The sequence below is a fragment of the Aulonocara stuartgranti genome, assembly GCF_965226115.1.
Source record: "Aulonocara stuartgranti genome assembly, chromosome: 4".
NCBI classification, from domain to species: Eukaryota; Metazoa; Chordata; class Actinopteri; order Cichliformes; family Cichlidae; genus Aulonocara; species Aulonocara stuartgranti.
In genome coordinates this window covers 38,634,869-38,648,191 of record NC_138942.1, presented here as the reverse complement: position 1 = coordinate 38,648,191, position 13,323 = coordinate 38,634,869, and the positions used below count along the sequence as shown (strand labels likewise).

At 41.4% G+C, this 13,323-nt stretch overlaps 1 protein-coding gene across 1 annotated transcript in view; it reads right to left on the bottom strand.

The window, feature by feature from the left end:
* Window positions 1-599: 599 nt before the first annotated feature.
* Window positions 600-13,323, bottom strand: part of LOC309704985 (uncharacterized protein) — a 16,562-nt gene continuing 3,838 nt past the window's right edge. Inside the window, exons 2-6 of the mRNA XM_082530570.1 lie at window positions 7,735-7,802; window positions 7,451-7,519; window positions 5,532-5,583; window positions 944-980; window positions 600-860 (exon numbers count right to left, since the gene is read on the bottom strand). Coding sequence (XP_082386696.1) covers window positions 815-860; window positions 944-980; window positions 5,532-5,583; window positions 7,451-7,519; window positions 7,735-7,802 — 272 coding nt within the window. The 3' untranslated portion in view covers window positions 600-814. The remainder of the gene's footprint in view (window positions 861-943; window positions 981-5,531; window positions 5,584-7,450; window positions 7,520-7,734; window positions 7,803-13,323) is intronic.

The window sequence follows — 13,323 nt, the reverse complement described above, 5'->3', positions numbered from 1 at the left end:
CACAGTGAACATCTTGTCCTGATATCTTCTTTGGTCTTTCACTTGAGGTTGAAGAATAGTTGTAGAATTAAAAAAAAGCTTGTGAAAGCTAGAATCAAATTAATCCTTAAGTTGTTGCCAATGAAAGTTTTGTCAGGTAATATAGTTGACAAAAATCTGCTGTTTGTGGTCTCTCTGTGCTCATCTTCTTCTCTTCTTCCCCTGGTCTGCCTCTAATTAAGCCTGGTGCTGCCAGAGGTCTCTTCCTGTTAAAAAGTTCCAACTGTTGCCAAGTGCTCACTTATAATAATAATAATAATGGATTGGATTTATATAGTGCTTTTCGAGGCCCTCAAAGCGCTTTACAATGCCACTATTCATTCACTCTCACATTCACACACTAGTGGAGGCTACAGTTGTAGCCACAGCTGCCCTGGGGCAGACTGACAGAAGCCAGCCTGCCATATTGCACCATCGGCCCCTCTGGCCAACACCAGTAGGCGGTAGGTGAAGTGTCTTGCCCAAGGACACAACAACCAGGACAGAGAGCCCGGGGATCGAACCTTCCAGTTACAGATGCGCTTCCCAAAACAGTCTGCATTTAAAAATCAGTCAATCAATAAAAATGTCCCGTCTGTTTTATTTAAATAATGATTTCAGTATTCAGACTTGTCAGGTAGCAACAATACATAAACATGTGAAATTATTATTTTAAAAATTTCTCTGACGTTATTGGGGAGCAAATGTGTTATTGAAGAAAAAAACCCCAAATAACCATAACCAATGAAAGTATGGTATATTAGTTTGTCCACATGGTGGCAACATATGGTTAAATTTAGTTGACATCATCATCATCTTCATCAAAGACGTCAGCTACAGTCCTATGGAAAAAGAAATAGAGATGTGAATGACTGAATTTCAGAATAACTTGAGCAGGCTTAAAGTCAGTGTGAACAGCACTCACTTGTAGATCGATCCAGTCACTTCATCCAGAAATCCTCCTGAATAAAAACGATGAACCATTAGTGAGCTGGAGACAACCAATGACAAAGTCAACATATATGATCAGATGGAAAACTGTTACCTATTGTAACTTTCTACTGCAGTTTGAGTTAACCAAAAACATGTTCCTCTCAGGATTACAAATGCTGGAACACATTGGATCATAATCGGAAAACCTAATTTGATCTAATCTGCTGAGGGATGGCAATTCTTCATTTTTCTTGCAGGATTACCTCTTTCCTCTTAAGCAACCACCTGTAGCAATCTCTGTGGACTGGCAGATGTTATGTCCACCAAAAAGGCCATTTTAAGGAAATGCCATTTCACATGAGCATCTTTGAGCAGCTCAAAGGGACAATGCTGAAGTGCACCAAGGATCACATCCATGTCCCATGGAGGAACTGGAGGTCCAGTCCTGCGAAATGTAAGTTGCTGGGCACTCCTAAGAAACCAGGAAATTAGGGAGAGGTCAGTCCCACTGAGTGCTGAGCAACCAGTGTGAACCACCTTGATTGCTGTTACCATACCTCGCTGGGTAATTGCAGATCAGTTGGGAAAGCAGGAACTACAGGATGGTCTTAAATGTAGCCTCGTAGTGGTCCAACTATTGGACCGCACATCAGGAAGCAAAAAGTCACCAGCGGTAGGGATAGGCAGACCTTGTGGATGGTGCACAGATTCCTGCAAATTTCATATCACAGGTTCAGGCAACCCTAAGGAAAGGTGCCTTTCCAGGTTCTCACCCTGAGCCCTGCCAGGAAGGGCTGGAAAAGCATACTGCTTATTTGAGACAGGAGGTCCCTTTGGAAGGGAAGCTCTCATGGGTCCCATTCAGTAGCAGAGGGATTGCTGAAAACCAAGGCATGTGGGACCAAGAGGGGCCACCAGGATCAGCCTCATCTCCTCGGTCTGGACTCAGTGGAGGACCAACTGGAGGAGGGAGAATGGAAAGGAATGCATAGAGTCTGGGGGCAAGGGTGTGCACGGGTGTCCCACCCCAGAGGCAGGTCATCATTCTGGAGAGAGAAGAAAAAATGGCATTGCGTCAACTCCCTGGACGAAAAGATAGAAGTTTGCCCTTCCAAAGTGATGCCAGACCTGGTCAACCATCTGTGGATGGAGTCTCCACTCTCCTGGGCTCGGGCCCCCATCAACTTAATGTCCACGTTCAATGGCCCTGCTGCATGTACCCAAGCAAACTCAATGGAACAGGGGATGAGCACACTGCCACAACCTGTTAGCCATCCTGAAGAGGAGGGGAGAACCTAGGCCTGTTGATGTAGGCTGTTGCAACCATTGTGTCTGTCCTGATGATAACATGGTACAGCTCCAGTGAGGATAAGTTGCCTAGTGGCTGGTTCAATAGCCATTTACCGCACAGCCTTAGTGGACCCTACCCAAATTGACTTGGAAAGTGTCCGTGAAGACCAGCTGACGGTGAGTCACCAGACCTACTGCGTGACCCTGGTCTAAGTTGGTTGAGTCCCTCCACCAATGGAAAGCTCAGTGGAGACCACAACTTTTACCTAGTGAGACCGCTCCAGGCACAGGCTGGAAGGGGGCTGGCCGACCTTGCTCCAGGATAGGTCAAGGGAGAGGGGGGTCGCTGGAGGATGTCAGAGCCTTGGCTGTTCATCCTCCTTCTTTCCATGTGGGTGCGCACCACGTCTACAAAAGCCAAGAGCCGAACTACTAGCTCATCAGGTCCTTAATGTCAGGCACCTGCATCTGGGAAGGCCGCAAATGTCCAGTGTCCTCAAAACTGGAAGCAGGCGCCACAGAGTCCTCAGGAAGGGCAGAGCTCTGGATGCTCTGCTAATCACATTCAATCGCTGGGGCCAGTGAGGAGCTCCTAAAGGGTGGCTCTTCGACAAGCCTAGCAGCAGGGGAAGGGAAAGACACCTGCCAAGGGTCTGGGCACTCCCCTTTGGCCTGTGAGGCATCCATTTTTCCAACTTTAGGCATATCGAGAAGGGGTGAGCCTGCACATTTTGTGCCAGAAAAGTGAGTACAGGTCAGTCCATACAGGACTAGGGGTTTTTCCCTCACCAGCAAGGCATGTTAGTACCCAATCACATTGCACCTGTTATGCCATCATCCAGAGGCATAGAAATGTCACATCCCACACAGTTATGGCACACAGGGCTTGCCATACTTGCTGGGAGAATGAGGCAGCCGTAACGATGAAACAGCGAGATAAATACTGCTTTTTCCTAAGCTAAGCTAAATAGCTCATCTTTCTTTGCTGATCTTCATGTTCCCCTGACTGTCTTTCATACAATTTTCTTTTAGTTTATATTGTGAAGGATGCTTGGTGAGAAGGGTTATGCTAAGCCACTCGGTGTGAAACTCACGATCGTGAAAAACAGACTGGGCTCACCTAGCAGACCAGAGAAACCCTCGCTCACGGGGCTAACAGCATCAGCCACAGCAAGGACCCAATGGACATGTAAACCAGCGAAACCACAGGCAATATGCCAGAAGTGATCACAGCCAACTAGAGCTACAGAGGAAATGACAGCAATCCTGGGAGGCTGCCAACAGACAGGCTCCCCACCATAAAGGTAACAGACACACACTGCACCTGACAGTAAAGTGAAGCTCAAATGATCGATGATTTCAAGTCTGAACAGCTGTTTTATAGATAAGGGGCATGGCCACGCAAATTGGAGTATCTTAAAGAAGAAGCTACACGCCCTGACAAAGGGGATCATTCCATGTTGAGTATGTAACAGAGTTTAGAGATAGAGACAGAGACAACTAGAAAAAGCATTTCACAGCAAATATGCAATATACAATACCATACCAACGGTACACCAAAGTGCTTCACAATAAAACAGCAGGTTAAAACATGAATAATATAAGACCATTAACAAAGCACTGAATATGCCAACAGGTCAATGGCACTAATTACGCAAGAATAAAAGTGAATATCAAACCAAACTTGCTAGAAACACATGGGTATTAAGTAGAAGATGTATACAAAGTTAAATTGTTAGTTAAGACCAGAGGTGACCATGCGTTTGCCCTGGTTGCGCCTCAGCTGTGGAATAACCTTCCCATTGCTATTCACGCGTCTGAATCCATCCAATCATTCAAATCACTATTAAAAACTCTCTTATTTAACCTTGCTTTTCTGGTTAGTTAATGCCTGTATTTTATACTTAAGCCGAGATCTAGACTGTACCAAAAGTCATTGGGCTGATGACCTGAGGGCTGTCCCAGGGGTATATGGTCTAAGGAGTTTCGTCGAGATAGCTAGGCGCTGTATTGTTTATAATTTTAAAGGTAAGCAGCAATATTTTAAATTCAATATAGTATTTGATTGCAAATCAGCAAGGACAGGGGTGACAGAGGCAAACCTTCTGGTTTCAGTCAAAAGGCGTGCCGGAGCATTTTGGACAAGCTGCAATCTATAATATGAATGCTGAAAATTTGGAAATTTTACCTGAAATGCTTGAAACTATTAGAAATACTTAAAGTTGAATTTGCTGAATGGCTTAACTGCATAAGATTACCAAAATATAGAGTACCAAAAACTGAAAAATGTGATAAATAAAGCCAAAAAATTACTTAGACTGAGCTTCATTTGCTAAAATTTCCTTTTCCAAAATAAAAAAAGCAAAAGTTGGTACTGAAGATCATCAAAATGAAGAAGTACTGAAAGTAATGCAGTACAACAAAAAATGACCTCAAGCAAGCTCAGCATGAGTCCACAAATTCTAAGCAGACAGTTTTTGATTGGTGGCAGGATGTAAACACCCCTCTGACACACACACACACACACACACACACACACACACACACACACACACACACACACACACACACACACACACATCTGTAGACCCTGTGGCAGGTTGATTTACACACAAGTTAATAACAACATACAGAGACACTATTTACAGATATAGAGACAAGGACAAAAACCAGTGATCACATCATATTAGAACAGAGACAACAAGAGTGGACAACAGGGGACAGTACAGAAAACAATAATGAAAACATCAATTATTTAATGTTTAATAAATCAAGATTTGGATCTTAACGTTCACATTAATAAATGCACGGGGGGGGGGGGGGGGGGGGGGGGGGGGGGGGGGGATTAGGGAAGTGGAGACAGCTGGGAACACAGCAAGGACAAATCAGGATTAATAAGACCGCAAACTGAACATAACACAGACAAGACACGGGTTTATCAAAATGAAACCAGAAGTAATGTGAGACATACAAAGCTGACATGGACAGAAGAAAAAATATGGAGACATGACAGACTTCAAGGAAACAAAGAAGACATAAAGAAACACAGGGACCAGACTGAAGGAACTGAAAAGACTAAAATATGACTTGAGCATATCAAAAGGAAAATTTAATGATTCCCCAAAACTGTGGCTCAAAGATAGGACATGACTATATATAAAGTGCCAAACTCTAAGCTTCCTGTAATTTAGGAGTGATGACCAGATAAACTGAAACAAAGAAACTTTCCTTTTGAAATGTCGTTCCATATATATTCATATATTCACAGTGGTGACAGAGAATTTACTCACCAGGCTTACAAACGGTTTGGCAAACAGGACAAACATTGCAGAAACTGCACATCTATGAACAAAAAGAAACAAATTAATGAATTCAAAATTTGTCCTGGCATGAAATGGTACGGGGGTGGGGGGTTCTGAACAGTAGCAGAGTGGTGAGTGACATTATAAAGTGACAGTATAAAGTCAGGAAGATGGGACGACTATGGAAAAGCAGAACTGCTTCAATGCACTTTTGCACTGTATATATATATATATATATATATATATATATATATATATATATATATATATATATATATATATATGTGTGTGTGTGTGTGTGTGTGTGTGTGTGTGTGTGTGTGTGTTTTATACTGAAAGGTAATTGATTGGAAAAGAGTTTATTCTGCTTAGATTTTTTTGTAGTCATGTTGTTTATATGTAGTATTTTTTTCCTTTTCATTCTTTCACTTTATATTTCTGCCTGTCTGATGATCTCATTTTTAAACATTAAATCAGATGTTATGATCAGTTACTCAGTACCCAAGTACCCTTTTTACTCAATACCTTTTAACTCTTGCTTGAATAATTTCTTGGACGGCTAGTTTTTACTGTTACTTGAGTAAAACTATGTTGAGGTAGTGCTACTGTTACTTGAGTACAATTTTTGGCTACTCTCTGGTAGTAACCCATCCCTCTAATGGTAAAGGTAGACCCAAACCATGGCAGCAAAATGCCTTAAATCAAAACACACCTATCCGGTTGTTCAGTCTGACGTCACTAGCCGTGTCTGGGTCTAAACTCCGCTGCAGGTCCATATATCAAACGATCACTGTGGCATTACTGAGAGTTGAAAAACTGTCTAAAGTCTTTCATCTTTAATAAAATGATCAGCGTTCTGCTCTACCAGGTGTAACAATTGAGTTTAACATCCAGGCATCCATGAAAACGGAATTTATGACATTTAACGGAGTTAGAAGTTAGCAGGGAGTTAGCTCGCTAGCTTCTATCTAAATACAATATAGCATGTCCTGACTGCGGGGTTTTGGAAACAAATTAAAACGTACAGCTCTGTTATCACTTCCAGCATAAATGAAGACAGAAAACTAAACAGCAGTGACGTTTGTAGGGTTGCTGAAGTTGGGCTAGCTGGTATATAATGTTGTGCTACGTGACCGCTAGCGACACAGCTATGTTAGCATAATATAAACAAGCTAACTTTTTTTCCACTCGATAAAAGTTAATGTGAGTGTTCTCGGTGGTCAGGAACAAATGTAATCGCATGGCAGGATGCTGTAAAAGGACCAAACTTCAGCCAGGAGAACAACTGAGATAATCCATCCACAATACGAGGTTAGTCATTCATATACTGCTGCATGGGCTGGGCTGTAGTTACATCGTAAGGTTTTAAAAACTGAGCTTAAATAAATGATTAGCGGTAATAAAAGCCGAGGGAGGTCAACAGTGATCACTGACTGTTTTAGGAGCTTTTTGAGATCAAATAGAAGAAAATAAATAACATTAAACATGTTAACAACACAAAAGCCATATTAAACGCAGACTACTTTAGACCCGGAAGTAGGATTCGTCGCGTCATCACTGAACAACCGGATTGCTTTTTGTTGGACTCCTTTGGTGCGTTTCCTGTTTGCTAGCTTCCCCTGTATCAGTGTCAGCCCCACTTGTTGCTTGCTCCAAACGTCACCTCAAACTATACAGTCTTGGCTCCCCCCTTGCCTCAAAAATACAACAGACCAATATCACCATCCATTATATTACTAGAAAATGAACCACTGTTGTCAAAAACTCCCTACTTTTCTGTGCTCTGCAGTTCTTAGTTCCTGGATTTATTGTCATCGTGTTACATTACCATAGTTGTTATTTATTGTGCATCAAAGGCAGAATTGCTTTAAATTGAGAAGGAGGTCAGATGTTGTGTACTTTCTCACCTTGCAGTCGTCACAGTGCTCGGAGGTGTCTCCCTCCTCACAAGGACATTTATCACAGCTGTCACAGTGCTGGAAGAAAGCCCATTTTATTTTAAAAAGACTAGAAAGCAAATCATGAAATAGCAAGCAGTGCTCTCACGTCAGTAAGGAAGGAACAATCCACCAGTTTTAATGTTTAGATATTTGGGTCCATAACTGTACATCGTGATGTTTGTTTTAGTAAGGATTTGACTTTGATCCTGTAATGACAGAACATCATTTCTCAAAGTCAATCTCATACATACCTCACAGAATTCACAATATGCGCACACAGAGCCCTTGTGATAAGTACCGTCTTCATCGTCGTCGTCATCTGCACAGATTATTTATAAAAGATATATGACTAAATGAGAATAATTACAATAAAATGAACTAGTTGTTTCCCTGGTGTTTTTGTTTTATACAACAAAAGGAAAGAACGAAGTTCTAATTCCTAATATTGTGATCTGGACTACAATGCAGATTTTTGTTATAAGTTTGCTTCTTCACAGATGATAACATAACCAAAGTGCAAAAAATGCAAAATTGTCTTTTTACTGGTAAAAATGACTGACAACAAAGTAAAGAAGGCACAGAGTCAGTAGACTCAGTATACTTTGAAGACATTGACTGGTTTAGGTTACAGGAGCAAGCCTAGTTCTAGTTTTATTCTAGAATAATTTAGTACTTGTTTGCTAAGTGTATATAATGGCTACAGAGTAAAATAGAAAACTATCAAGATGTTTACAGCTCATTTCTTAAAGTTTTGGGGATTTTTGGTGCATTATGGTTGGCATTTATAGATAATTTCAGTATTGGAGCATTTATTGGAGGATATGACTAATGAAATAAGTCAATTGAAGTTCTGGCTTGATAAAAACAAGTTATCATTAAATTTGAATAAATCTAAACTTATGTTATTTGGAAATAGTCATTTAAATACAAATGCAAAGATTCAAATAAATGGTGTTGATATTGAAAGAGTCAGTGAAAATAAATTTCTGGGGGTAATAACAGATGAAAAACTTAACTGAGAGCTCACGTAAGATATATTCATTCCAAAGTATCACAAAGCATTGCAATACTAAACAAGGCAAAACAGCTATTAGACAAACATCACTTCATATTCTATACTGTTCACTGGTTTCACCATACTTAAGCTATTGTGCAGAGGTCTGGGGCAAAAACTATAAAACCACATTACATTCACTTTTTACTCTTCAAAAAAAAAAGCAATTCGAATCATCCACAGTGCAGGTTACAGGAACATACAAACTCACTATTTTTGCAGTCTGAAATATTGAAAATTGACGATCTAGTGAAAAGCAAAAAATAAAGAACTGCCAGGTGATATTCAGAGTATGCTTTTTGTTTGAAAGAAGGAAGTTATAATATAAGGGGTTTTTATAACTTCAAAACAGGGAAGGTCTGTGTGTTTCTGTTCATGGAGTGAAACTGGAACAGTCTGAATATGGAACGAGAAAAAGTTGCATTTCCTGCGAAAATACAGTGTGAATGCCTCGTATTGGAATCTGCTGAAAACAACTGAAAACGCAGAATTATCTGCTTAAAAGAGGTGTAGAAGCAGAAGTGCTTGCTGAAGATGGCTGTATGTGAAAGGGTAAACTGAAGAGTGTCAAGAAAGCAGAGTGGAGGCAAGCTGGGAAGATGTGTGGAAACCGTCACACATAGGATTCAAACCTTTGCCACCGGGTCTCACGGCAGCTGCTCATCCCACTGAGCCAAACCAGTTCTGGTGCCAAACAAAGATATTATGAGAGAAAAATGTGCACTGTGGAGCAGAAGTTGAAATTTGCTGAAAAGAGGTGAAGAAGCAGAACTTTGTGCTGAAAGGAGGTGAAGAAACTGAAATTTGTGCAGAATAGAGTTGAAGAGGCTGAGCTTTGTGCTGAAAAGAGGTGGAAAAGTTGGAATTCTGCTGAAAAGAGGTGAATCAGCACAATTTATGCTGAAAAGAGGCTAAGAAGCAGAACTTTGCGCTGAAAACAGGTGAATCAGAAGAATTTCTGCTGAAAAGGGGTAAAGAAGCTGAAGTTTGTGCTGTTAACTGAATTTTTTTTTGTCCTAAGCGGATTTTAACCCAGGCCTCCTGGTCTGAGAACGGCTGCTCATCTCACTGAGCTAAAACATGGCTCAGCCCGGCAAGCAAAACTGGTGATCACACTGATAATGTGGTCCCATTCAGCAAAATGGGCCAAAAAATGCAATAAATGCTTAATATCTGAAAAAGTATAAAAGCTATGAGCACCAGGCATTAGCAGAAAGAGCAGAACAGTTTAAAATTTGAATGGTGAAAATCTGAGGGAGTAGTTAACCAGCAAAGGTCAGAGCAAATAGAATAAGGTAGAAGAATAAAGTTTAAAGAGAAACAGGAACTCAATAGTGTGAATGCCTTGAGGCATTCACACTATTAAAGCGACGTCCAAACATAAAACCGTTCAAAAAGAGTTATAAAAATATGATCTTCTCGAACTATAAAGAAAAGTAAAATATTGAAATTAAGTGAATGTCTCTATTTTAAAAAAAAATCATGATGTGATATTATAGTATATGGTATATCAGAAATCTGTTCACTATTTTTATTACAAATTATATCAGTAAGGAAGCTGATTAAATATTATCTGATAATTTATGGCAAAGGGGTGGGATTAAATAAGTGTTTACTTCTTCCCACTCCCTTTCAACATGTAAATTAATCAGAACGGCAGCTATATTGAAATGCATTGATGTTTTTGTATAGTATTTTTTTCTCTCTTATTTTCTTTTCTAAATGTACCTGTATATTGCTTACATGTTTGAAATAAATTACCAATCAATCAACCAATCAAAGTGGCAACATAAAAGTGTTGTAAAAACAGACTTTTAGTTTCTGCTGTTTAGTATCATTTGTATTATGTTGTAATACCATCCACCCAGGCTGGAGCCTATTCCAGCTACCATAGGACGACAGGCAGGGTGCACCCTGGACAGGCTGCCAGTCCATCAGCAGGGCTAACACACACTACATGTTAAAGTGTGGACAGACCTTCTCATTTCATGGTTTTTCTTTATTTGCTTCTACTTTCTACATTGTAGATACAAACTGAAGACATCAAATATATGAAGCAAGTTTATGGAATTATGTATCAAAGAAAAGATGGATAAATAACTCTACAGTGGGGCAAAAAAGTATTTAGTCAGCCACCGATTGTGCAAGTTCCCCCACTTAAAATGATGACAGAGGTCAGTAATTTGCACCAGAGGTACACTTCAACTGTGAGAGACAGAATGTGAAAAAAAAATCCATGAATCCACATGGTAGGATTTGTAAAGAATTTATTCGTAAATCAGGGTGGAAAATAAGTATTTGGTCACCTCAAACAAGGAAAATCTCTGGCTCTCACAGACCTGTAACGTCTTCTGTAAGAAGCTTTTCTGTCCCCCACTCGTTACCTGTATGAATGGCACCTGTTTGAACTCATCATCTGTATAAAAGACACCTGTCCACAGCCTCAAACAGTCAGACTCCAAACTCCGCCATGGCCAAGACCAAAGAGCTTTCGAAGGACACCAGGAAAAGTATTGTAGACTTGCACCAGACTGGGAAGAGTGAATCTACAATAGGCAAGCAGCTTGGTGTGAAAAAATCAACTGTGGGAGCAATCATCAGAAAATGGAAGACATACAAGACCACTGATAATCTCCCTCGATCTGGGGCTCCACGCAAGATCTCATCCCGTGGGGTCAAAATGATGATGAGAACGGTGAGCAAAGATCCCAGAACCACACAGGGGGACCTGGTGAATGACCTGCAGAGAGCTGGGACCAAAGTAACAAAGGTCACCATCAGTAACACACTACAACGGCAGGGAATCAAATCCCGCAGTGCCAGACGTGTTCCGCTGCTGAAGCCAGTGCATGTCCAGGCCCGTCTGAAGTTTGCCAGAGAGCACATGGATGATACAGCAGAGGATTGGGAGAATGTCATGTGGTCAGATGAAACCAAAGTAGAACTTTTTGGTATAAACTCAACTCGTCGTGTTTGGAGGAAGAAGAATACTGAGTTGCATCCCAAGAACACCATACCTACTGTGAAGCATGGGGGTGGAAACATCATGCTATGGGGCTGTTTTTCTGCCAAGGGGACAGGACGACTGATCCGTGTTAAGGACAGAATGAATGGGGCCATGTATCGTGAGATTTTGAGCCAAAACCTCCTTCCATCAGTGAGAACTTTGAAGATGAAACGAGGCTGGGTCTTCCAACATGACAATGATCCAAAACACACCGCCCGGGCAACAAAGGAGTGGCTCCGTAAGAAGCATTTGAAAGTCCTGGAGTGGCCTAGCCAGTCTCCAGACCTCAACCCCATAGAAAATCTGTGGCGGGGGTTGAAAGTCCGTGTTGCTCGGCGACAGCCCCAAAACATCACTGCTCTCGAGAAGATCTGCATGGAGGAATGGGCCAAAATACCAGCTACTGTGTGTGCAAACCTGGTAAAGACCTATAGTAAACGTTTGACCTCTGTTATTGCCAACAAAGGTTATGTTACAAAGTATTGAGTTGTATTTTTGTTATTGACCAAATACTTATTTTCCACCCTGATTTACGAATAAATTCTTTACAAATCCTACCATGTGGATTCATGGATTTTTTTTTCACATTCTGTCTCTCACAGTTGAAGTGTACCTCTGGTGCAAATTACTGACCTCTGTCATCATGTTAGGTGGGGGAACTTGCACAATCGGTGGCTGACTAAATACTTTTTTGCCCCACTGTAAATATATTTTAGATTCCTCAAAGTAGCCACTGTTTGCTTTGTTGACAGAGCTGCAAACCCTGCTCTCAGTGAGCTTCATGATGTAGTCACCTGACATGGTTTCCCCTCACAGGTGTGCCTGTCAGGGTTCATTTGTGGCATTTCTTTCCTTCTTAACAACATCAGTTGTGTTGTGCAGAAGTCAGGTTGGTACACAGCTGACAGCCATAGTTGACAACTGTTAGAATTCATATCATGTCACGAACCAATCAGCTAAGTAAAGAGAAACAACAGCCCATCATTAATTTACGAACTGAAGGTCAGACAGTCCAGAAAACTGCTAAAACTTTGAATGTGTCCCAACATATGACTGTACACCAACCCACCCAACCAATGTCATCGTCAAGTATGCTTTTGACACCAATGTGGTTGGGCCCATCTCTGATAGAGATGAGACAGTGTACAGAACCTGTCCTCCTGGTGCTCCGAAAACAACCTGAGGCAGAAGGTCCTTAAAATCAAAGAACTTATAATGAACTTTTGGAGCGACAAACAGCTCCATTCCCCTTCGATTATAAATGGAGGATGGGTGGAATCTGTCTCCACCTTCAGGTTTCTGGGCACCCACATCTTTGCTGATCCCACCTGTACCCACAACACCGACTGGTAAAGAAGACCCAGCAGTGGCTGCATTTCCCCCATGTCCTCTGGAAAAACAACCAGAACCAGAAGCTGCTGCTGGCCTTCTATGGCTCCTCAGTGGAGAACGTGCGCTCCTACTGCCCAGGTGTTTGGTGCGCAGGGGCCGAAACTGAGAACAGGAAGACTGCACAGAGAGTCATTAACACCGTCCAAAAAAACCATTGGCTGCCCTCTGCCACCCCTGCCCACCCATCTCACCAATCTGAGCCATGGTCTGTGGTTGGCCTCATGTTTTAGGCCAACCACAGACAGACTATTCAGACCAAGTATTTTCTTTGCGCTACCTTCAACCAAGCACTTTGCTCTCCAATGTGTGCCTTTCTATTGTTGTGTATATATTTCTCTAGACTGTATATATCGCTTCTGTTTGCTATTTATAGCAGATGTCTTTACT